Raw genomic sequence first — 26238 nt, forward strand, 5'->3', positions numbered from 1 at the left:
GATCTGGAATAAGGCCGAGGCTAATGATACATTCTCTGTGTAACTTGATCTTCATCTTTCCCATCCCCACATTTAAGCTAATACTGATCTAAGCTTTTTATCTGACCATTTCTGGATCCTTTAAAACACGAACTATGTGATGATGCTGCCTTCAAAGATGGTCGACACTGCTAAAAGATACAGTATGCTTCTGCGTACAATCTGGACGGATCAAGTACAGCATGGGCGGGTCGAGCAGCGAAAATGGAAACAAAAAATTCTGAGATATTGTGTTTCTATGTTTATGGAGCTATTGGGGTATCCATGTTGGGTGTTGTAAACGTCTCGTTTTTATATCAACTGATTTATAAATATCATCTTAGTAACAATTCCCTAATCGTATTATGGTCTCTCCTACAGCCTTGACATGTAAAGAGTTTCTGAGTTACTAACTAGTATACTAACCAACTATCACACAATTACTTTATCCCGATTCTTTTATTGAGTGTGAGAGGATTGGAGTCGTACGTGCGGGCAAGGCCTCTCTGGTTCTCCTCTTGTCCACAGAACTTTGAGGTCACCTCTCATCTGTCCCAAGGTTAAAAAGGTACCTGCAGACGATAACTAGCTTTTATTACTGCTGCTCATGGTATGAATAATTCTGTGCAGAATGATCTGAGGCAGAGGCATGTTACTGCCAGATTATCCAAGCTTAGCATCTTACCAAGTGTGAATGGAACAATGTATAACAAAGCGGGTTGGCCATGTCCATCCATCAGGTTCAAAGCCACATAGGTGACCAGGAGACCTGCAGTGCAAATTGCCAAGCAATCATTAAAGAGGAAACCAATGGTGTAAATATCTAGTGGCTCGCTAACCAATTGCATATATTTCCTAAATAGAGCAGTAGACTAAGCATGACAACTATTATATAGAGAGAAATACGGACACTCTCTGACGGGGGGCAAATTGTTCGACCAAAAAAAAAATTTGCTCCTTCAGTGACTTTCCCCCAACTTTTATCTCACTTTCTTTGTACATGGAAGTTTTCCCAGTGGCGAAATACTGCACTGCAAGGGATGCAATGCATTATTCCATCGAAACTAATTGTCATTATGTCCTAAAATTTCTTCAATTTTTTCAAAAAGCTCATATACTGTATGCTCCAATTATTATCTGCATTGAGCTCTGTTTACCATAAACACAGAGAAATTTAAAAATAGCTGTTAAGTTGCCAAAAATTTACTAGGTGGTCAATTAGGTGTATCTTATGAATGTCAGGTGCAACATCTGCTCAAAGAGAACAAAAGAGCAACATGTACCAAAATTTGCAGACTACATACCTGCACCATAAGCTGTCATTGCCCACACAAAGTAACCCGTTCGAAGAGTCTTATTTGTTAACCAATCATACCTGTAAAAGTTACAGCCATGATTTAGTATCTGTTTCGAAGATGAAATAACTAATGAAGTGTCACTGTCATGATTTAGTTTCAAGTCCCATGTTTAATAATTAATTGATCCAAGTTTTGTGATTGACACAGTAACTCTGAAAATATCTAATCAGTGTTACGATGCTGTTTCATGTTCATTATAGAAATCCCAAAAAAGATATATACAAATATCCAACATGGACATATTTGGCCCAAACAAAATAGTTTCTGAAATATTTATGATTAAGGTTTCATTTGCAGGGTACTTAAAAGAGACTGTAAAAGATATATGAACTGTTCAACAACAAACCTCAGTGAAAAGGCCACAACCAATCCAGGTAAGATAATATCACCAAACCCGATGATGCTGTAGCCACCCCAAGGATCAAACATCCGTGGGATTTTTAGTAGCATTGGGATACCATCCTCTCCACTTTTATCCCCACGAGCCACCTATATAGAAAAGATAAATATTTCAATGTCTTGAACTTGAAGAAAAGGTATCAGTACCCAAAACCAATCTTTATCTAGGAGTGGCAGAGAAGTTCTGATTTACTCACCACTATCATGACACTCTCATGGAACCACCATTTAGAAACAAATACCCAGAAGATATCATAAAAAAAGGCACAACCGAGAAGAACTGTTCCAACCTGATCACAGAGAGAGAGAGAGTTAGGGAGGTTATCTTTGAGCATTCTCAATAAGGTGTTCAGAATGAATTTTTCAATTGTCTTAATTGCTAATAAACATGTAATGAATAAAGACATCTTTTGGTCCCCAGTTCACCAAAACAAGAACTAAACAAACAAATAAGGGATATCTCCAGATCAAAGTAGTGACAAGATAAAAAAAATTAAAGGTCATGACGTTTGGTTTCAACAAAATAAGTACACGGTAGGACTTGAGAATTAGAGATTAACCCAGGAAAAGAATATCAATAGATATGACCTTGCATTTTCTTTTATAATCATAAATAGTAAGCAGCACAATAATAGATGGGAAAAAAAAAATCACATTTTGCTCAACAACAATCAGAAAAAGCAAAATGATTGTGAATCATCACCTTGAGATTCGGTACGCGAATAATCTGAAGAACGGTAATTATCAGTGCAATACCCTGATTGTTTTTCAGCACAAGTTAGCGTCTACCAAACATATTACAAGTTAAAAAAATCACTTGAATGTGACTATCTACAATTGTATGACAATGTGCATTACATATAAAAGAGCAAGACCAGCATGATCTGTTTACCAGTTCCTTCTCGTCAAAAACAGAACTCTGATGTGCTTAAGGGCAAAGTCAATCTTCAGGTACGAATAGGAATCAGTCGTATCAATAGTATTTGAACTATGACTATTCTATCTTTAGTAATATAATAACTTAACAGACCAGAAATGGACACAACCAAATGGATCGGAAAAAACTAGATACATCAGCCAACTTATATATTGCACAGAAAAGCTGAGAATCATTGGTTTATGGGTGATTACCTAGACTTTCCTACATATGATTATGGTCTTCTCTGCTTATCTTTAATGATATATCAATTAAGTGATCAAATTTCCACCCTTCTATAACAAAGGTATTAATCTTAAAATTACTTGGTAAAATCCAATAACAATGTAACATATACCATCCTGGTACTTGATTGCTAACTCCTGGATCCCCCTGATGTATAAATACTTCTTAAAAATCTCTTGTGATACACTGACAATGTCTAATTTTGAGCTTAGACCTTCCATGACTTAAGAATATTTTTCTCGCATAATATTGAAATGAAAAGATTACTAGATTGGAGAGAAAAGATGAAGAAAAAGAAAAAAGAATCAGCAGAATGTAAAACACAAATTCACTGCCTTAGGTATGGATTAAGGACATTCCAATGAAAATATATAACCAGATCAAAAACAAAAGAAAAGACAAGAATTTATTTTCTTACAAGGATATCTTGGCCAATCCAAGCAAATGACACACGACGATACACTGCCCAAACAACAGCAAATGCTATGCAGAAGGGAGCGACAGCTAGTGTCAAATATGAAACGGCTCCAAAGAAGGGCACCTTAACATATGATTCTCCAGCATGTTTAAACCGTCTGAAACTATATATGCTAAGTTGTCAGCTTCATATTCAGGAGACTTTACAAACAAAACTGTAAGTGTTTTTACACTAGATTTATTCTCTCTTAGATTTCCAGAATAATGATGTTTGCTTTCATTCATACATAAAGCTCATCAGTTATGGAGATCTATGGTATCTAATCTTTGCATTGTGTCCCAAGCACATCTAACTCCTAAGTAAAAGATGTTCTTACAGAAGCACTGATAACAAGTACAACATGAGAACATCACAAAGGCTATGGACTAAAATAAAGAGGAAAAAGACATTTACCATGATAACAAAGCCACCAAGCAAGTCTGTAGGCCCTATAAAAAAAGAAAGAGACTGCAAGGTTCAGTACTCACCTCAGAGGACATATTAAAAATGATAGTAACAAGTATATGCTCAATTAAGAATTTATAATCATAGAGAAAAAATTCTGAATAATACAGAAACAGGATACCTCTATCCCACCAATGCAAAACAAAACCACCAGAATCTCGATGAACCAGAAGGACATAAGTTTGTAAAACATAACCAAAAAGCATGAAGCAATCACAACAAAGAGAATTGCCGCCATGGTGCTAATCTCCACTAAAGGACTACCACCTTCACCTTCACCTTCCATATGTGAAGACTCATCAGAAGCATCCTGCATACAGCAATTAACAACATACAATTGATAAAATCAGTCAGCACCCAGAAGGAATTGAAGCCACATAACTTCACTGGAATTACAAAATAGCTGCAAAAAAGGGATAGCATTACCTTCAATAGCTTGTCATGCTCAATAGATGCTTCTCTTGCAGTCCATGCAGACCAATAAGAAGCAAATATGATGGTACCAACAGCCATAAGCCATAAAAATACTTCTGCAATGTCAACCAGTGGACGCAATGGAGAGTACAGCTGCACAGAAACTGAAGAAAGGGATCATATAGGCAATATTACAAACAAAAGAGAACCACTTTTAGAATGTGGAATTATATGCTAAAAGGTAGGTGTATATGTAAACAGAGAAGGAAATGCATACCTGTGGAATGGTTTGTTAAAACATTTTCCAAGATTTCACCAATTTTATTGGGAAGCATAACAGCAGGTATGCCTATCTCGATATCAGGCTCGTCATCTTCACAAACCATCTTGAAAAGTTCTATAGACACAGCAATATTTTTAGTAACAGATGCTTATTTTCACCTAATCAATTTTGACCACCATTTTATTGTTACATATACTTACTTTCACTTGAGATCAATTTTGACTGCCATTCTTTATATTAATGAACAGTGATTATAACAATGAAATATTCCTTTAACTTCCTGTTGTTTTCCACAATTTTAATTGTAACATGTCCAATACAATCTTTACTCAGTAAGAGAACTTAGAGGACTTCAAGTGGAGACTCTTGCAGACCATGAAGATAAGAAAAATTTAATTCAAATACCTGGACGGTTATTTATGATGAGGATGGCTGAAGCATTAGCAGATTCAGCCATGTTCGCCTTGGTGGTGAAACTGCAATTTCCTCGGTGTACCAAAATGACATCATGTGCAAGCTACCCAAAAGCAATGCACTTCACAATCAGATGAGCATATCCAATAGCTTCCAATCAGGAAGATAATTCTAATTACTGTTAAAGCATTGTAGTGCAAATTGATGTTATAGAATGGAAAGATCATAACAAATATACCTTATTCTTGGGTTTGGTACAACAATCAGGGGGGTCTGCCAGAACCACTCTAGTATGATTGGCACGCTTTTCCTTTGATTCCAGGGTAGGTCCAAATCGAGCCCCAACACCAACATACTCATTGGCTTCTACACCATCGATCCAAGTCGGGACCTTTACCTATTGAACAAAAAACAGTACTGCGGTCAAGATACAGGTTACAATATGAGATGAAAAAAAGGTGCATACCTCCACTACAATCTTAGGCTACGCCAAGTTAAAGCAAAAGATATAATGAAAGTAGTACGTTTAATAACAAAACTATATTTTTCTGAACAGCATTTTCTTTTAGAAAATAAAAAGGCTTTCAACACAAAGGTTGTAGCATTTGCAAACTACAGAGATGATTTTCTTAGAAAATCCATCTTAAAAATTGTTGCTAAACAATTATTCCCTCGATCCTGATTGACCACAAATTAACATGTTCCCGAAAAGCATCCGGAACAAGTCAAATTCATGCTTTTAATACTTCCTGTGGACTTGTAAAGTTTCTAATTTATACAATGTTCCTTAAATTCACTATAAAACAAAATTCATAATCTCGAAAAACAAGATTATTTCCAGCATTTCCTCAGCATCCGGGACCAAGATTTAAACTTTTAACAGCAACTAATTTTTTGTTCCCATAATTTCTACCATATTCCAAAAATACCATTTTCCCAAAATAAAAAAAACTGAACAAGAAGCCGAAAACGGAAACCAAAAAAAAAAAATTAGGCTAGTGAAGTTCAAATCCTCAGCTAAAGCTTCCACAGCTAATTAACCGAATCGAATCGCAATCAGAATTGGTTGATTGACTGAAACTCAAATTCAAATTCAACAAGCTGAAATTCAATTGAAACTGAATTCGATTCAAATTAAGAAGGACTTTACCAAAACGAAGTCGTTTTCGCAACCAGGCCGTTTCGGAGCAATATCGTCATGGTGAACTATATCTCCGGCCGAGCTCAGGCTTAAGCTCAGCACCGCCACGGCCACCACTATCCACACGCCTCTCTGCCAATTCATTTACCGCCGGAAAAATCGGAAGCAAAAAAATTGAAGAAGGAAAAAGGTTAGGGTTTTCAGAGAGAGAAAACGAGCTATGAAGAAGAAGAAGAAGAAGACGAAGATGGAAAATGTGAACGAGTGGGAGAAAAAGAGAGGAAATATCTAAGTGGGTTCTTTTCTATTTCTTCTGCGTTTTGCTTTTCCCGCGTTGTCGTTTTGAGGAGCAAGTGTTAGCTGTGAAACCGTTGAACTGGCTAAGCCTATCAGCTGTGCGGTGTGGGAGGGTGGAGTTTACTTACCGGCACCTTCAGCGCGTGGGAGGCACGTGCCATCTTGCAGACGCCTTTTACTTGGAGAGTTTTTTTATGAATGAAGAATGAGGCAAGGAGCTCAGAAAGTCGGAATCTGGGAGGAGCTGGGTGTCAGTGTGGAGGGTTTTGGAGGTTTTGGGTTTTTGATCTTTTGGATTATGGGGTGAATGGTGATCGGCTGGTTTGTAGGAACTGTAATCGGATATGTTTATGTTTTGGTAGGCAGAGAAGTAAAAAAGTTGAAATGGTCAAATTAGGTAAATAAGAGTGTTGAGTGTTGATGTAGAAATGGGTTTTGTTGACTGTGAAGCGTTACTAGAGTCTTTAATCACATAATGTTTCAATGAACGGCAATAAACAGAGGGTTGATAAACAAGATATTTGTCTAAAAATAGAAAGAAAAAAAAACTGGTCTTACTTAATTTGTATACTTAATAAATGGTCTCATCTTGTGACATGATCATTGTAAGGTTGTTAGTCATCTTTACTACCATTAACGAGAATATGTGCAGCAATTTTTTCCACATTTTGTTCAATAACTTCCCACCTAATTATTGACCCACACTTATAGGATGTGCCTATAATACAATTTAAATATAAGTTTAAAATGCTCGATTATATTTTTCTCATTATATAAATATCAAAAATCATTCAAGATTAAAGAATATATTTTAACTCATTGGAAAGTCATGGTCATTATCTTATAAAATGAAATAACAAGACACAGCCGCTTTACCAACTCGTACTACATGATATCTGACCAAAGTGCATAAAAGAACCAGCCTACTCAAATACCCAATTATAAAAGAAATTAAACACACTCAATAAACCTCTAAATTAATTCTCATGTTTAACTCAATCGTTAAAAAAAACTTAAGGTAACAAACGCAAGTCATGCTCATGCGATGTTAGGGATCCAAGCAAAACAATCAGACTATGTAATCTATCCTAACAGAGTCATCTCAACACAGTCAGAGCGCGATCTCTATCTTTGAATCACTAGACGTCTAGACCTTGTCTTTGTGTTAAATCACTGAAGCTTATAAATAAGAATCCTTAAAAGCGCGTGGAACAGTCTCTCAACTCTTCCACAGAGATCACCGGTTACTGCCTCAAGTGGTAACAAGTCCGTATGGACCGTACAGATGAGACGGCTGATTAAATTATTACTCCGCTTAGGATCACCTACCTGCAACCTCACCAAAACACCCGATCAAAGTCAGCGGGCCTTCTATTCTACCACTATTTCGCTAAAACATCCAATCGGAGAATGCCACCTGCCGCGCCTTAGTGGGGTGCAGCTCATAGGAGCACCCAGTTTCGTTAAACATACGGCACTAAATCCATAAAGTAGGGCCCGCACATGGGAACGCACTTTAATTGTGGTCAGCTATTCCACACATGCTCCGTACTAAATAGTGGAAATACACGTGCGGCTGGACGATCCAACCACGTGCGTGGGCCCCCGATCGAAACGTACCGTTTTGGTTTCTTCTCCCTCCACTCGACTGGACTGGAGTGTTTTACGGTTTACCCCTATGATTCTTCACTTGAGCAATCAACATTTTTTACCACTAAAAGGTAAAAAGAATAAATGATCTACTTAGGGTTTAAAAAGTCCAAATTTTCATTTGATTCAACCATTAACTTGTGAGAAACAGGTTATGAATAGAGTTTTATCTAAATCAGGTCCTCGCTTAAATTGGTAGCAAACTTTGCCATTAATTTTTGTGTCATGAAAATAACGGATTCGCGGTACATTTTTGAGGTTGAAATACTTGAGATTGGAGAGATAAGAATAGCAGAGCCAGTTGCCGAGTTGCAATGCCGAGATAGCGAGGTGTGGCATCAGAGTGGTTCAATCGGGGTAGTGGCATTGAACGATGTAGATGGAGATCATAAACTCTTATGCAAAGGAAGAGTGAAAATGATAATATACGTCTGTTTACATTTGAAATATAAACAAATGGGGTGCGGAATATTCTGTACAAGGAAATAGTATGTAAAGCATTTGTTTGTATGGCTACATACTCTAAGCTTGAATGAAGAGACTAAGATCTGTTCTTGATTGGTCTGAAAAAGTGATCATATTGATCTATTAAACATTTCCTTGTGTATGTACGTAGGTGTATATTTATATACGTTTATATATCAGTGCTGTTGCAGCCACTCCTGAATTGCAGAGCGAAGAGCGTGGTTGGGGACGAGATTCTTGTGTTCGAGCTTAAGATTTGTCATAGGTGAAGTGTCGTGACCACTGTCCATCCATCCTCGCAGAGCCTCTGCTTCATAAGTGAAACCATCTGCTGCAACATGTGGATCTTGCATGACTTCCTGCGAGTTCGGAATGGAAGGTTTAATTTTTTAAGAATTAAGAGAGGTAGATCGTGGCATAAACAACTCTTAAATGATTCTACCATAAGCCAGCTTATATCTAAAAGTCATGTATGTGTTCTAAGAAACTCCAAAGAGCCTAGAAGATGTATATAACGATCCAAATTAATAAAGACCTGGAAGTTACCTGGAAAATGGGACAGATGAAATATGTGGGGGGCTGGAAGTGCTCTTCAGTACCCAGCCGGAATGAAGATGAGGAGCCACATGAAGCCCTCATTGGTTCAAGTACCCTCCAGACATCTGACACGAGGTCTGCCCTGCACTTCCGGCTCATCTCACAACACCTCAATGCTAAGCGAGCCAACTGTTCAGCCTGTACAAATGGCCAGTCTCCTGCTAAAGGATCCAAGAGGGTTTCCAACTTTCCAGAATCTAATGCGTACTGTACTTCCTTTGTTATTCCTAAAGCTGGTCTTCCAGTTAGCAGTCTTAAGAGAATAATTCCAAATGAATAGATATCCGACTTTGGTGTAAGCTCTCCTGATGAAAGGAACTCAGGATCCATGTAGGTGAAAGTACCTTTCGGATCAGTCCTGCAACAGAGTGTTGTGTTGTTGCTTGAACCTTCACCACGAGACAATAGCCGACTGATGCCAAAGTCACTAAGTTTGCAGACAAAGTGGGCATCAAGGAGAATATTGGAGGGCTTCAAATCACCATGGACTATGCTGTGTGGTTTACTTGAGTGGAGAAAAATTAGGACAGAACACAACTCGGTAGCGATGCGTATTCGAGCTTGCCATGATAATGGGGAAGTATTGTCCTTGCAGGTCAGTCGATCTTCAAGGCTTCCATTTGGTAGATACTCATAGATCAGAGTCCAAGCTTCTGGGCAGGCACCAATGAGTGTGACAAGATTGGTATGCCTCAGCTTACTTAATATATCCACCTGAGATACAATCAACTTATGTCATCAAATGGAAAACATGTGATAACATCAGTTTTCTTCCATCAAATCTTTAAGAAATTGAAGAAATAGATATTATTAATCCAAGAAATGAATAGTCCAAAAATTGAAAAGTTGGCCTTTGCAAAGAGCATTTTGAAAAATGTTTATATGCTCAATTTTTTAGCTTCTCAAACATTTTAATGATTCTAAGCGCAATGAAAGTTGCTTACCATATGATAACAACATATTAATATCGGCAGTCAGACAGGTTCTTAATGTATGTACAAATCAACTGGTTACTAAAAGAGTAGAACCTACCTCTTGCTGGAATTCAGAGGGGCCTTGCAAACTATGAGCATTTAGCATTTTTATAGCCACCTCAGTATGACGTAGGAAACCTTTGAAAATGCTTCCATATCCACCTTCTCCGATCTTAAGTGATGGGTCAAAGTTTTGAGTTGCTTCCTCAATCTCGGGAAATGAAAAATCAGAGAAGAACTGTGGCATGTGTGCGCTTGAGGCCTCTCCTTGTCGTTTCCTTAGCTCCTCTGCTTCTCTAAGAGCATTGTCACGTTCTACATGCAACTCATCCCGTTCTCTTCTGTAACTTTGTAAGAGATCCACAGCCGAGATGATCTTCTGCTCCAAGCTCTGCACCAGCTGATCAGACTCTGAGATTTGGCTCTCGAGTTGTAATTTTTGTTCTACAGCAGCCCTTAAGTCTTCCATGACTTCATCTCGTTGCCTCTTCATCTTTTCAAGCACTTCTCTTTCTCTTGCTACTGTGTCCTCAATTTCTTTTCTTTGTCTCAACTCCTCATTGTATAAGAACTCTGATGCTTTAGCCTGTAATGGATACTCAACTGTTAGTTTGTTTTATGGAGGTTTCCCTTGGTTGAAAGAACAGATTTTGATTACAGGTTCATGTATTCTACTTTAACATTATGCCTAGCACTACGTATGTGGTACAAGTACCATATATTTATGTATATTGCCAAATTAATACTACCCCTCTATGATGAATAATTTACTATCTACATCACCTATTGCCAATAAAAGAAAAAGAAAAGTGGAGAAAATTTATAAAATTCTAAGTGTTACTCCCAGAATCAGTGGAAAAGGTATAACTAAGTGCCAAATAAAACGCATTACCCTTCGTATAGCATCAATGGCATCTTTTTCAGCTTTCCCCCGCCTAATTGACTCTTCAAATGCTTCCCGCTTTGCATTTTCAGCCTCTGCCATTACTTGGTCAAGATGATCATAAAGCGTATCGTCAACATTTCCATCCTGCTAAACCATTACATTTCTAAGATTAAAAGATTTTCAAATACTTTAGTAACTAAAACCAACTCAGCTGATTCCCAGGTGGCAAGTGAATTAAAAAATTAAATCTATATCCATATTGTGAAACAAGGAGATGGACCATGAAATAAAATTCACACACTCATCCACCAAGGGACAGTTTGCACTTACCAATACACTGGGAGGGGATGAATGATTAAGATCTTTGAGATGAGTAAGTGTACTCGAGTTTCCTGAACCATTTTCACTTCCCTCAGTCCTCTCAAACTGTATCAAAGGTAAATCACCCAATGCAGAAGAAGAGCATGAGGAATATCCAGAAGTACTCCTCCTTGATACCCGGTCCCATTCATCAGCACTCAGTTCTGCTTCCAACCTGCTGCTTGACGGAGTTGAAATCCCTTCAGTAACATCTGTTGTGCTTCCTCCATATTTGTCAACTTTTGACGATCTTACCCGGCGGAACAAATCTTGAGCTGGGTTGCTAAGTGATGGTCGATTATTTTGCCCAAATGCCACAGAAGATCTTGATCTTAAATGGAGTGGTGACCGTTCAGAGTTGGTGCTTGGCCTTGGTGGTGGCAATGCAACTTGTGCATCAACTGCATCTAAATCCGCTTCCCTATTTTGTCATTATACATGCATTAGTTGTCATGGAATACTGTAGAGTTAAAAAAAATTCAGATACTGATAAGAAACTTATTTGTACATTTACAGTTAGAATAATATAATCACCCTTGCAGATTACTAATGAGGGACTATGTAAACAAGTAAAACCGTATGGTTGTTCTGAGCTTATAAATGCTTCTCTTTGTTAAGTCATTCAAATATCTTTCATTTGAAACGTCTTCATGGATTCCTATTTCTTTGTATTTTCAGTTTTATTTCCCAAAACAATCAACTAACCTGGTGTGTATAAGGTGCCCCTTGCAAACAAATTGTATGTGACAGGAAACAGGTGCATGCTCACGCACGTATATGGCTTTCTTAGACTTGAGGTCTGTCATCTTCCTGCAATGTTAATTCAGTGTAAAAGATGCATAATACAAATAGTCAAATACTGAACACAAACCCCTCACTGAGACTCACTACCTGGTAACAGACTAATGAGACTATTAATACTCTATTTCACAGACACAAAATCGGAACCAGTACCAAACTACCTCGAATGGGACTTGTCCGCTGCTGCTCCCATAACAAGCTTACTGATCCCGTGCTGAGAGATGAGTTCCACTATTCCCTTCTCAATACAGTCCATTTCAATATGTACTTTTTCTGCTCGAATCTACAAAAGAACAGTCTTTTAAGAGAAAGTTTCATTTCTAAGGAACAAACAAGAAGAGAGAAGTAAAATACCCCCATTTGACGACAAATACGTAGGTAATCTTCAAGGATCTTCTGCATGTTTTGCCTTTCGATTTCACGATAAGCTCTGACTTCCTGATCCTTCATTTGGCTTGCTGGGAACTTTGTTCCCACTGAAAATGAAGAAAAGTGTGGAATATTAAATCCAGTCATAAATCACAGACTGCAAGGCAGACGACAAGTTTGGTGTACCAACACCTCAGCCATCTCTATTACAATTATACTCACAAACTTACGCAGATCACAATGTAATGACTTTAAAATTCCAAAAAAAACATAATAAAAGATAGAACTAGCTAATTTCACTCAGTTTCCTAAGTATTTAATCCGACTTCCTATATACTATCTGATCATGGCTTTGGGTTTGAAACCATAATTTATTGGGTTGCTCAGAGCATCAAAATATTGGCCTCAAGAGGCAAAGCAATATCAAGTTAGTAATCGGGATTAAACACCTCTTTCAGCAGGATTACCAACAAGGTATAAACCAAGCACTCAACAATTCAATTACAGCAATCATATTACAACACCATGAAATTGAAACATCCCTTAAAACTCAGAAACTGTTGCCCACATACAACAAAATATAAACATAAATATGTGTGGACTATGATACAGACTTACTCATTGGAATCATCTGAGCAGGCTGATGAACATGAACAATGCAAACCCTCTTTCCTCCTGAGTTCTGCAATGTCCATATCAGATTCGCCTTGCTCTCCTTCACAGAAGTTCCCACTGTCACATATATCATATCTTGGATCACCCGAGCCACAGGCTCCACCACAATCTCTCCAAAACTAGCCATATCTGAAATATCAGGATACCTTATTGGCTCAGCTGGTCGCATCATTGTAGGCACAGAACTCACAACAGCCATCACAGAGAAATTTCAAAATCCAGACCATCAAAACCTCATGCCAAAACCCAAAACAACTTTCACTCTCTCAAACTCAAAACTCACAAACCCAACTCACTTTTGATCCTCAACTACAAAACCCAGACATCAAAATTCACACTTTAACACAATTCAACTCTCTCCGACTCCAATTAAACCCAGAATTCAAAAACACAACTCAACCCAATTCAACTAACTCTCCAACTCCAAAAACCCAATTCTTGAATAAGCAAAAGTATCAAAATTTCACACAACTCAGTTCAGTTTTTTCCCTCCAAACCTCGAATTCAACGAACTCAACAACAATCTCACAGCCCCAATCCAACAAATTGAACTCCCCCCAATCACTCAACTTTCTCTCTGACTCTGCTTCTGATAAGGATAGGCTTGCAAAAAGATGAGGGGAAGAACACAAATGTGTGATGTTTCAGGGTGATGTGATTGGGTAGACTAAAAGAGATTGCTTGTCTTGAGCTCCAATGATTTTTACAATGCAAACTGACTCTTGCTAATAGTAGTAGAGAACTAGAGACTAGAGTAAATTATGTTTCAAATTCAGGGAAGTTGCATCTCCCATTCCATGGCGGGCTCCATTGTTTTTTTGTTTTTTTCCTATAGTCTACGCTCTCTGATTCGGTTCAGAGTCGAGAGTCCTGCTCGAAGAAGCTTCCTTGTAGGCGAAGCCTGGTGGGGTCCATGATCAGATATGTCGTCATAATCGAATTGACAATTAGAAATATAAGAAACATAATACCGCTCATGAATATTATTTTTAGAATAAAAATTGTTTATTTCAATCGAAAAAACAAAATTTGTTTATTTAATATAATAATTAGAATTACATAATATGAGGATGACCATCTCATTCATTCAAAGTTACAAACTGAACGAGTTACAAATCCATTTAACATGAATAACATTCATGAGACCAAAGAGCCTAATTCCTAATCAATTATGTTGTCTTAATGTGTCGGTTTACAATTGTCCATCAATTTGAGAGTCCTAACCGGCCATCAATGCAAAGTGACACACTAATTAGAGCATAAACTAGCACTATATGATTCATGACATACTGTTATCATGATTTGAGCTTTAGAAACCTACTCCACGCTTATCATCAATCACCCATCATCAACAAGACGACAACCCGTTGTCACGTAAGAGGGGTGAAGCAAGAATCAACCATACTAACGTGAACATTGATAACAACGAGATCTTGTAACCCTAACTCGTCCGGAAACACCCGCCACTTTATAATTAAATATGACATCACAGTCGACATAGATCTCTTGATCTCTTATTTCCTCATATATACCTCAATTTTAAAAAATTTATTATATCTTTCATATAATTTACACAGCCTTATAATCTAAAAACACATAATGTCTAGAAAATGAACTTTAGACTAATGCTACATAACCCAACACACACACAAAGGATTGGTTGATGCCGAATAAAAAGAGCATCATCACATACAACATGAAATTTTTTAATATCTTGGTAACACTCAAATATGTCTCAAGTCAAAATATGTTTACAAGAATTAGCATGACACAACTACAAACTGCTCGAACATTATCCGATACACTCAAAACCGATTTTGTTTAATCAATTCTTAAGACATTCAAAATTATATATATAAAAAAGTTATAAGAAAAAAAAAGTCTCAAGAAACTTTTCAAAAAAAAAAACCAAGAGAAAAAGTCAACAGGTACGGAGGAAGGGGTGGGCGCCACGGTGTCGAGGAATAAACGGAATATTCTTTGGTTCCGTCGCGTAGGGTTTGGTTTGGTCCACGGCTCCACGCCATTTGGAGATCCAAGCGACCAAAGCTATTGGTTTCACCGCCCTTTCAACTGCACTAACCAACTTACTGTATTTACTGTTTTGGGTTTTCTTCATCATTTCTGCGATTGAATTTGTTCACAAACCCTATCTAAGCTTTCCTTTCCAAGTTAAAAAATGGGGTTGTCCTCTTGTACTTGTGCTTACCTTGTTCATCTTCGAGAAACTCAGTCATCATCTTCATTTTTTGTGTTCTTGTCACATATCTTGTTGTAAGGAAAAATATAAAAAGAAACATAAGGTTTTGTTAGTATGTTTAAGCCCACATCTAAGCTGAGATCACGCGTCGATTTGAAGTTCCACAATCTTTTCTTGTCTTTCTTTCATGAAACTAAGACTAGGCCATACCACCATACGTTCTGATCTTCATTTTCTTTATTCTATTTTGTTTTTATTTAACCACCAAGTTGTGATATTTGTATAATGAATTAATGATATTAGACATTTGATTACAACGTATGTAGGACCATTTGAAGCATCTGCTAGAATCAAATGCAATATTCAACTTCATTATTGAACAAGGAAACTCATATATACTCGACTCAATTTTATGAGTTGTAGTCGCGTAAGACCATATATATGTATTTCTTTTTGTTTTCTTTTTTGTCTAACCTAGAGGTTTTATTATGTCAAAAGTCTGAAAGAGAATTTCCCTATGATGAGGATGAAATCTCACTTCCATCCCATTCATTTGGTCTAATCTCAGCTCAAAATTCATGTTTCATTGTTGTGGTCTCTTTTAAATGCACACGCACAGTTGCGCACTTCACGTACACTTCAGCCCACATAAATTTAGAACCCCTCAAATTATTGCTCAGCAGAATTTATATTTAAACTTTAATTGACCAAATATCTTAATAATCAGATTCCCTTTTCCCTTCGCTGGGCAATTTGTTTAATTAAGTTTGGTGATATGATGATCATAAACAGACTCATGAAAGCAACCCAAAAGATCGAAAGGAAAAGATAGAAAGAGAAAGGCATGTTATTGGTCAATTAGGGTTTGTCGAAGTTAAAGAATGTATTTGATTTAATGGCCTGATTAACTTGTCATTATCGTGAAGGTTTACAAATGTAGAATAAAGGTTTATCAGAAAGGAGCTCAAGACTAAATTAAGCATGATCCTAGCTAACTCTTCTTGATGCCATGAACTATACCTAGAGAATATTTCTTTTTTTAATCTTACTTATGAAAGAGAAGAGAAAAGCATATTATTATATCTTGCAGATCCTAGAACAAGTAAGCAAACATGGCCATGCCACATAAGGGTTGTCTTGTGGAAATTGACAACTAAATATATATAGTATATCAATCAAAATTAACAATTCAACTTTGTCTTTGCAGGAAGAAACCAAGGGAAGGAAAGAAAAGATAGCAAGCAGACAGAAGCTTGGACACCCTACAAGCAAAGAGAGCAACGCCTCTTATTTTTCTCCTTCGAATTTGGCTTAGTTTACACTATGACCTTAAGTGCTAGCTTAACCCCTACTGCAATGGCGTGCTTGAGATGTTGCTCGGATCGGAAAACCCAGGTACCACTTCAAGCCTAGGTTATCCCACGAAATCAATCGATCAAGTCAAAGGTCAACCCATATCTTCACAATATTGCTTCTATCTTTGATTATTTCATCAGTCTTTCATCTCTCTCGTTTCTCTTCTTCCTCTGTCACATCCAGTCAAATTGATGTATACTCTCATTTTGATTGTGATCTTGTACATGGTGACTTCAATGTGTAGGAACTGTGGCGTTCTAGAACTCTAAGCTAGGAACAAACATGCATTCCAAAGGGATGGAATAAGTAGTTCACCTTTTGAACTTGTGATCTAAAAACGCCTTTTGATATCAAAAGACTATACTTTTATTGTTTAGGTTAACATTTTATACTCACAATCATTCAATATACTGAATTTCCCTACGATGAGGATGAAACCTTTTAAATTAACTGAAATCTCACTTCCATCCCATTCATTTGGTCTAATCTAACCTCAAAATTCATGTTTCATAAAATTTTAGTATAAATCTCACTTCCATCCCATTCATTTGATATCAAATGACTATACTCACTTTCATCCCAGACCGGCACCAAATTTTCAGGGACCGAGCCCAGACTGACCACTAACACACCGGGCTAGGCTAGCTGCTTCTGAACTTAGGGACCAGTGAAATCCCAGACCGGCAAAAACCTTACCGGTCCCGACGTCTCGCCGGTCCTTCTCCACTCCGACCCATGAAACTGCAAGGACTCGTCTAGTCGTTTCTCTCCGGCGAGAAACTTCAAGCCCTAGATAAACATAAGAGAGTTTATAAGAGATATGTTTCATTTACACTACTTAATTGACAAAAGAAATAAGAGAGTTTGGACAAGCGTTTCCAATAATATTTTTTTCATTAATATAATCCAAATGTCGACACATGCTACACAATATGTTCTTAGAAATACTGTAATTGAAGGTTTGGAAAGAGGCTAATGAACTGAGTTCAATTCGCAATGTGACTTGCCGGTGGGCAAGTCATAACTTCAAAGATCGGAATGGGCAGCCCAAGTTGATGATCGATTAAGGTTTGTTGCATTTGACGTCAAAAATGAGAGTACTTGACACACCATTGAGGCCCGAGTGATCAGCTAACACAACTTTCAATCAAGAGACTAACAAGCATGCAGGAGTGTGACAGTGGAAAGATCCTTAGATGAGCTTTTGATGAATGTTCCTTATTGTTTGGATGATTGCAGAAAGGCGGATGGATAGTCCTTGCTCATCAAAGAGTCGGACTCCTTGGTACTGATGTTGCAGAATGTAATGGCGTCTGCAATATTGACTGTCTGAAGATCAGTCCAGCAACCAATTGATTGTTAAGAGACCACACGATTTTCATGCATATGTATGAGCTTTGGATGCGACAAAGCTCATAGTATTTTTTCCTGACGAGTTTAGGAATCCGAGAATTGATGTTTCGGTCACTGAAGATCACCTTGAACTTTTCCATGCATATTACTTCTTTCAAAAGAGTGACAACAGACTCTGGAAGCCAGCTCCATCCAAAAATCAAGGTCAACATTACATTCGCTCTCTACACCTACATAATTGTCAATATGACTGAACATATATATTCACTCTATATGTAGTGTGCTCACAAGACTCAGTTTTGGATGAACCCCCTATAAACTGCTGTGTTTTTGTATTCATCAATTTACTTTGTTTAAATGGTAGAATAGCAGTAAGGATCTAGGGTGCTTAGTTGCTTACACTATAGACGCATTTTAACTCCCCGACCCAAGACTTACTATAGAGGATAAATCTCATTTGTCGCAGGCCGGAGTCAAGACACCATTCAAGTTGTGCATTGATTGCCTGGTTGGGTAACAAGCTAGACATGCAATTCATGAAAAGAGATTTTGGATAACATGATAGTAGAGCTGCTATCACAAAGTACTACTAGTGCACTTGTTTTGAATATGACTAGCTAGCTAGCTAAGTTTATTCAAAGCCCTTCTCATCTAGACACCTTAACATGCACACGAAGCGGCTGCTATGAACGCAGCCTCGATCAATAGTATAAAGATTAACCACATGTTGTTTCTTGGAAGACCAAGACACAACTAAGCACAAACTCATAACCTCAAGTACTCTTTATTTCATCAAAATACCATGCCTAATCACTGCCTGTATAATCCAACAACTCATCATTGTCGAGCTCACTTCTTATAAAGAACTCCAAGGTTAATCGGCTCATTCACCCTTCTCATTTCTCTTGCAGCATCATACACTGATTGCTCATACCCCACCCTTTCTGCTTCATATTTTCCTTTCATAAAGTCCGCCAAACTCGTCCTAACCTATGCCCACTCTCGTGACTTTGTACGTCAGTGATTTTGCAGCAACACTTCTCGCTTGACTGCGCAAGCCCACATTTATACCTAACATCTTAGAGGCGTGGTCTTGTCCCATGGCAAAAACTCACGCTGACACCTTGAACAGTTGAACCGATGATGAATATCTAATGGCATCAACAATATTGACAGTCTCGGAGATCAGTCCAGCAACCAAAAGGTCGTTAAGAGCACAAGTTTTTCAGGCATGCATGAGTTTTGGATGCTCATACCTGCATGAAAATCTTGTGGAGTCTCTTAACAGCCAATTGGTTGCTGGACTGATCTCCAAAACGGTCAATATTGCAGATGCCATTACATTATGCAACATCTCCGAGTTTAAGACATGGGACAAGACAAAGCATATAAGATTCGTGCGCTACGAGGAGAGCGGACTTAATTAGTTGACTGAACAATTAACCAAATTAGCGGACTTAGTCTTGCCAGAATTAAGAGGATATTTTTTTTGGCAAGAATAAGGTTGCAGAAAACAATTAACCATCAGAGAAACACAGCAAAGAACAAGTTTATATATATGTAGTTGACTGAACACATGCAACTAAATAAATTAAAATGCATAGAGAACCAAAGCACTAGAGAAGGTTAATGACTGACGAGATGGAACAACTTAGATATTAATCAAGCAAAACTCCAGTTCAAGTGCAAAAAGTTCTTTCTGGTTCTTTCAATTTCAATGCGCGTTGATTGGTGTATACCATATTTATATTTCATCTTGTTTCTTCTTGTTCTTTTAGTTTGATTATAGTTTCAATATCGATGATCATAAAGGTTTCCCTGTAATACTAATCCGGAGATGGGAAAACAGAGCTGCACAAAATGCTATATATATATTGGGTATCAGATCGTATCAAAGGGGGTATTCTGATCTTTAAATGAAAAATATAACAGATGATCCTTTGGGAGAACATACCTGAGTCCATAAAATAACTTTCAATCCAGAGCAAAAACTAAATTGCATTGCAGCGTAAGATTGCACCCGTCGTGGTCTCAGTAAAAAAAAGAAAAAGTTGCTCTTCGTTGAAAGAAACCTCTCACGCAGCTACAAAATTCTTCTTCTGCTGGGAAACAAACAAACAAATTAAATAACGAATTAGGAAACCAATCCTCGAACAACTAGGAAAAGGAGGGACTTTGGGACGATGTTGTTTCAAAGAAATTAAAAGAGGACCGCACAATCCCCAAAGGTGTTTGAAAATGGTGATTCATGACTACACAGAAACCCTAGCAGCCGCTGTCGAAGAGAAAGGAGAGAAAAACTAGCACGTAAAGGTTGGGGTTTGTGTTGCACCACTGTCTAGTTGAACTCTTACAGAGATAGCCCACATCTGATATTGGATTAAAATTTGGGCGTGGCAGTCAACTCTGTGCCCATAGCTCGGCCTGTTTATAAAAAGAGGATTCCTCTCCGCTCAGAATCTCTCTCTTCAATTCTCAGATATTTCAAATTCTGAGGTTTGTTCATTGGAAGATTTGTTCTTCTGTGCTCCATCTGCTGCTATGTTGCGTACTAAAAGACTCCCTATTGATCGAGAGGATGGTACGATCATGAGTTTGTTCCGCCTTATATAATTCATATGCTTTTCTTTCTTAGGCCACGTTTGTTAGACCTGACTAGATTGGATTGGCAATAGAACCGGATTGGATTGGTTCGGGAAAGGACTTGCATTTCTTTATCTAGAGTTTGGAGCAAACAGATAACAACCTGACTGGATAAGGAAATCTAAACAAAATTAATGTCTATTTAAATTTCAGATTATTATAAAAATATTGGATAAAGTTGCAGATCTGGACTCCATCAAAGAGATCTGCTCGGAAGAAAAATAACTAAAGATTTCAAGCTAAGTCCTTGTTTACCGGCGGCACATATTCTACCATTCCAACGTTCTCGACGTGTTGCAGAGCACCATTGATCAGATACGTCGGCGAAATTGAAAAATCGACAGAGGAGAGAAAAAAGTAAAGGAAGCTTATGAGAGGCTATGATGAGACAGAAATTGAGGAAGGAAGAAAAGGGGGAAGATGACGAGAGGATCTGATGAGAGAGAGGATGTTTTGTTCTTCTATTTGATTTGTTGCGGTTGGAAGCTTGGAGCGCATCTCCAATTGGATAAATTTAATAACAACTTTTCAACTAGATTTGTCATCAAGCTCTGAGTCTCTGACAGGACTTGAGCTATCTGGTTAGAATCAGTACGTCCAAACACAGTTTGCAGTTGGACAACTAATAATTTCTAGGTTTAAAATTTAAAATTTTCATTTCTTTAAGTTTTATTAATTTAAAGGCCTAATTTCACTGATTCGCCATTTCGCATTAAGAGTCAGGCCAGGGATTTAAAATACATATATTCCATGCTTAAAGGGATTAGAGAAAGATTAAGGTTACTATATGGTATAGATAAACTGCAAATAAACATAAAGTCAAAGAACTTACTGTACTTAAATGTATACTTACTAACTTACAAAGAACTTACTTAATCTTAATTAGATCGTTATACAAAGACTAGTGGATACATGGTTATGTGCATTGTCATTTACTTAATATATATATAAAAGAGTATAAATTCTCAAATTCTTAAAGTAAGAAAGTTTTTTTTAGATTCTATATATATAGACACATGACCCTTAGTAGAAGCAGGGCTGGCCCTGTGTGTATAGAGGCTTAAGGCGAAGAAAATCTTAAGGCCCTAAATCAAATTTACAAAAAAAAAAAAAAACATAGAAAACATTAACGGAAGAAATTATATCAAAGTTTCAAAGTATCAACAATTAAATCCTAAAGATTATCATATACACAAGCCTCAAACATATAACATGAACAACATAAAACAAATCGCAAATACAAAAAAAAAAAACCACTGAAAATGGCTTTTTTATTGTCTGACTCCTTTTATGGCTTTGATTGTGAAAGAAAACTAAAACCTAAGGGTGTGTTTAGATGCTGGTGAATTCCCGGGAATTTAATCAAAAATAAAGAATTCTCAATTTCTTAAGATTGTTTTCCTCGTTTGGATTCTTATCTTATGGAATTAGCAATTTCCACGAGAAAATAATCGTGGAATTTGGGTGTGTAAATTCCCTACTTGAATTCCTCACAAAATAAGTGTCATTTGTCAATTCCCTCAGCTGAAGTTAATCTAAATACAAATTTATGTCATTTTAAAACTCTACATCATGAAATCCAAACAATGAAATTCTCAATTAATGGAATTTAAATTCATGAAATTGTATTCCCATGATTTGAAATTTCTATGAAAATTGAAATGACTTCATCAAAACACAACGTAAAGAAAATTTGGGAGAAAGAGATGACGATGGCAAATGGGTTTAGGGTTGTAATCGAGAAAAAAATTATGTAGACTTGTAGGGCTACAAATTGAAATAGTAATAATAAACTAATTATTAATTGGTTTGGTCACTTTACGGTGACCTTTTCTATACTTTGTCACTTTTTTTATCTCTTTTTTTTTTAAATATAGCAGGCCATAAAATATTTTGAGGCCCCTAGATTTTTGAGACCCTAGACGTGGGCCTTGCTACTCTTGCCCTACGGCCGAGCTTGAGTATAAGGGATATCTGTTTTTGACATACATAAGGGATCAAACATTAGACCAACTTTTCAATCATATATTAACATCTCCACCGTTTAATATTTAGATGCATATATATATGTAGATCATTTCTATAAAATTTCATCTCATTTGGTGATCGTTAAAGCTTCAGACTAACTGAAATCAATTGACGGATCAAATATGCCAAATATGAACCGTTCATGTTTATAATTTTAATTCGTAGTTTAGAGCACCTTAACGATCACCAATTTGGATGAAATTTTGCAGAAGTGATTTACATGTTAGGATCTCAAAACTGAACGGTTAAGATTGAAAAATATGATTGAAAGTTTGGTCTAATGTTAGATCCCTCATATATGTCAAAAAAAAGTGATAATTTAGTGGAAGTGCCCTGATATACATGCCAAGAAAGCCTATATATATAACTCGAAAGCCTATATATATAACTCGATCGTTGGTGCCCAGTCCCATCCACTGCATGCAACTATGCAAGACACACCAATAATGTAATTTAGTTTAACAATTTTTGGGTCTGTAGCAATAATTGTGATTATTCAGCACTTGATGATACTCTTCTGGGTGATTATCCTAATTAAAACCCATTTCATTAATGTGTTGATAAACTAGAATATGTGTGTGATCTTGACCATATAAGTTTGTGAATTGATGAGGAAGTGGGCAAAATGAGATCAGCATAACTTAGTCGTCTTTCCCCTTAAAAGAAAAAAGATACTTATTACCAGAATAAGTGAATAATAACAACAGATGCGTACATAATCTGACTTTGAGACTTTTGTTTTTTGCTTTGATCGATACGTTATGGTCTGGCTTTGAAACTTTTCACTTGTTTTATGAGCTGTGTGTTCCATGTGATTAACTAATAAGTATTTGCGATTCATGTGATTAATATTAAGTAATGGAGTGGCGTACGTGTAGAGATTAGTACGTACTTCGTTAATTATTAGTCAACTAGGGAGGGAGTACAACGTTAATATTAACCCTATACGAGACCTGAATGAATCAGCTTGCATATATTTGCTGGCCTTGATCGACTTGAACAACCAAGGAGCACTGATAGTCTCTGTGTAGTCCATGGAGACTACTACGTTCTTTATTTCCCTGCTAGTTCTCTTTGCTTCTCTCTTCTATGTCTTCTGTAAAGTCATTCCTAGCCGCCCTAGGCAACAAGCAAAAGATTATCAGCTGCCGCCAGGAAGCACAGGTTGGCCCATCATTGGTGAAACCTTGGATTATCTACGCACAGCCAGAAACGGTGTCCCTGAAAAGTTTGTGGATGACCGAAAGAGCAAGTACTCATCACTCTCATCATCAGCTGCAGCAACAGCAGGAGGCTTGTGCAAGGTGTTCAAGACATCGTTGTTCGGCGAAACTATGGCCCTGCTGTGCAGTGCTGCTGGAAACAAGTTCTTGTTTTCAAACGAGAAAAAACTCGTCAAGGTCTGGTGGCCTTCCAGCTTCCAAAAGATACTTCCAGCCGACGAGGCCTACAGAATACGCAAACATATGTATGCATTTGTCAAGCCTGACGCTGTCCGAAAGCATATAGCCGTCATGGACCAGATCACGAAACGCCATTTCGATACGCATTGGTCCACGAAGATGGATCGAAAGGAAGCGATCATGTTTCACTCACTCGCAAAGAAGTACGCCTTAGCATTATCTTGTAAGCTCTTCCTAAACCTCGAGGATCCAGAAGTACTTGCCGAGCTAGAGAAAACCATTGGGACTATACATGCGGGGATGGTTTCACTGCCAATAGATCTGCCAGGCACCAACTTCAACATAGCCATCAAAGCATCGAAGAAAATGATGAAGGAAATTGAGAGTATGGTTGTGCAGAGGAAGATAGATCTCATGAATCTGAATTTGACTGATCCTGAACAAACAGCAGATGTGCCACAAGATCTAATGTCTAGCTTACTCTTGGAGACATTTAGCGATAGAGCAGAGGTTACGGCAGCGGACATGGCCAAAACTTTGAGTGGTACCATATTTCCCAGTTACGATACTATAATTAACACACTCTGTGCCACTGTCATCTATCTGTCAGAACTTCCTCTAGTTTATGATGCCGTCCTTAAAGGTAAATTATATACACAGCAAATTCTAAAAGTTTGTGTTGCTGGGGACTTGCTGAGTTACTGATACTGTAGCGTATACTGAAATGGAATAATGGATCCATGTACAACTATGTGTTGCAGAGCAAATGAAGATTGCAGAATCAAAAGATGAAGGAGAGTTGCTCAATTGGGAGGACATACAGAAGATGAAATATACATGGAACGTGCTATGTGAAGTATTACGATTGCAGCCACCAGGTAGTGGAACATTTAGAGAGGCCATCACCGAGTTCATCTATGAGGGGTATCTGATTCCAAAAGGAATGAAGGCACGTAAATCACATTACATTACATATACGAGCTAATTTTACTTCAATACATCTAGCTTCGTGAGCATCTATATTTTCTTCATTATTTCTCATTTTCATAGCTCTTGTGTGCAGTTACATTGGAATGTGTTTTCCACACATAAGAACCCGGAATACTTTCCAGATCCACACAAGTTTGATCCGTCAAGGTTTGAAGGACAAGGACCACCTCCTTTCTCGTATGTTCCTTTTGGTGGAGGACCTCGAATGTGTCCCGGAAAAGAAAACGCTCGAGTCCAGATGTTGGTTTTCATGTACAACCTGGTCACAAGATACAAATGGGAGATGGTTTTTCCTAACGAGAAGATGGTCGTGGACCCTGTTTCTTATTCTACACACGGACTTCCTCTTCATCTATTCTCTTGTAAATCATAAACGTGATAAGTATTGTAACTGTTATTTGGTTTAAATAAGTGAAAGTCCGATCTATTATCTAAGAGTAATGGTAGGTGAGGTGGCATACTACATCATCAGAGCATAATTTATATTTTAGTTTATATTTCTATATTCTTGATTATTTTCTACTTATTTGATTTTATGATTTTATCTTTTAATTTATACTGTTTTCTTTCTTATTTATACGCACCCATTAGAATTTGTTCGTCTTGTGAGCTCTTAGTCTGAGGCTGCGCAAAAATTCTTCATCTCATCCCTCATCTCAACATTATCAGGCAGCTTTAAAACTTTTCACTTGCTTTATGAGCTGTGTGTTACATGTGATTAACTAATAAGTATTTGCGATGCATGTGATTAATATTAAGTAATGGAGTGGCGTACGTGTAGAGATTAGTATAATTTCAGATATACGGTGATTTGAGGAGTTGCGTATTAATAGTGCAAGTGCACATTGATACGTAAAATCCGCTTCGCAATACATTCATTGTCACATGTGTTTTCGTGCTTTTTGTTAAAAAAAGGGAAAATGCCCATTTACACAAAAACAACTAAACTAAAGCCTTATCTAATGAAAATTTTATTCAAGAGCCCATTCCAATGAAACTACATAAAAAGACGAACTTACCCTCACACTCAACTAACCTTATATTTTCAGTTTTCACCGATCTAAATTCTCTCTCTCTCTC

The 26238-nt window shown here is 37.4% G+C and overlaps 3 protein-coding genes across 3 annotated transcripts; 1 reads left to right on the plus strand and 2 right to left on the minus strand.

The window, feature by feature from the left end:
• Nucleotides 1–284: 284 nt before the first annotated feature.
• LOC101298931 (signal peptide peptidase-like 4-like) lies at nt 285–6383 on the minus strand. The gene is made up of 14 exons (XM_004306731.1): nt 6121–6383; nt 5209–5367; nt 4962–5073; nt 4551–4670; nt 4286–4437; nt 3981–4169; nt 3809–3843; nt 3356–3518; nt 2479–2532; nt 1973–2065; nt 1723–1865; nt 1323–1393; nt 704–787; nt 285–590 (listed from the first exon to the last, which is right to left on the minus strand). Exons 1-14 carry the CDS (start codon nt 6253–6255, stop codon nt 478–480), a joined length of 1623 nt encoding a protein of 540 aa, XP_004306779.1. The 5' UTR covers nt 6256–6383; the 3' UTR covers nt 285–477.
• A 2091-nt stretch (nt 6384–8474) lies between these two features.
• LOC101298643 (U-box domain-containing protein 33-like) lies at nt 8475–13826 on the minus strand. The gene is made up of 9 exons (XM_004306730.1): nt 13129–13826; nt 12496–12617; nt 12303–12424; nt 12046–12150; nt 11311–11761; nt 10987–11124; nt 10153–10680; nt 9070–9834; nt 8475–8882 (listed from the first exon to the last, which is right to left on the minus strand). The coding sequence occupies exons 1-9, from the start codon at nt 13382–13384 to the stop codon at nt 8700–8702; spliced, it is 2670 nt and encodes an 889-aa protein (XP_004306778.1). The 5' UTR covers nt 13385–13826; the 3' UTR covers nt 8475–8699.
• A 9887-nt stretch (nt 13827–23713) lies between these two features.
• LOC101299517 (cytochrome P450 716B1-like) lies at nt 23714–25660 on the plus strand. The gene is made up of 3 exons (XM_004306732.1): nt 23714–24811; nt 24930–25117; nt 25232–25660. Exons 1-3 carry the CDS (start codon nt 23800–23802, stop codon nt 25529–25531), a joined length of 1500 nt encoding a protein of 499 aa, XP_004306780.1. The 5' UTR covers nt 23714–23799; the 3' UTR covers nt 25532–25660.
• The last annotated feature ends 578 nt before the right edge of the window (nt 25661–26238 follow it).

The sequence above is a fragment of the Fragaria vesca genome, linkage group LG7 (assembly GCF_000184155.1).
Source record: "Fragaria vesca subsp. vesca linkage group LG7, FraVesHawaii_1.0, whole genome shotgun sequence".
Taxonomy (NCBI): Eukaryota; Viridiplantae; Streptophyta; class Magnoliopsida; order Rosales; family Rosaceae; genus Fragaria; species Fragaria vesca.

Excerpts from the sequence above, each read along its gene's own strand:
- LOC101298931 (XM_004306731.1), bottom strand. The coding sequence starts at position 6,255 with ATGAATTGGCAGAGAGGCGTGTGGATAGTGGTGGCCGTGGCGGTGCTG. Across the intron at positions 3,519-3,808 it reads TTGGTGGCTTTGTTATCATG|TTTCAGACGGTTTAAACATG; the intron begins GTAAATGTCTTT and ends TAGCATATATAG. Across the intron at positions 1,866-1,972 it reads ATGAGAGTGTCATGATAGTG|GTGGCTCGTGGGGATAAAAG; the intron begins GTGAGTAAATCA and ends TTTTCTATATAG.
- LOC101298643 (XM_004306730.1), bottom strand. The coding sequence starts at position 13,384 with ATGGCTGTTGTGAGTTCTGTGCCTACAATGATGCGACCAGCTGAGCCA. Across the intron at positions 12,151-12,302 it reads GCGGACAAGTCCCATTCGAG|GAAGATGACAGACCTCAAGT; the intron begins GTAGTTTGGTAC and ends TTAACATTGCAG. Across the intron at positions 10,681-10,986 it reads CCATTGATGCTATACGAAGG|GCTAAAGCATCAGAGTTCTT; the intron begins GTAATGCGTTTT and ends TATCCATTACAG.
- LOC101299517 (XM_004306732.1), top strand. The coding sequence starts at position 23,800 with ATGGAGACTACTACGTTCTTTATTTCCCTGCTAGTTCTCTTTGCTTCT. Across the intron at positions 24,812-24,929 it reads TTATGATGCCGTCCTTAAAG|AGCAAATGAAGATTGCAGAA; the intron begins GTAAATTATATA and ends TATGTGTTGCAG. Across the intron at positions 25,118-25,231 it reads TGATTCCAAAAGGAATGAAG|TTACATTGGAATGTGTTTTC; the intron begins GCACGTAAATCA and ends TCTTGTGTGCAG.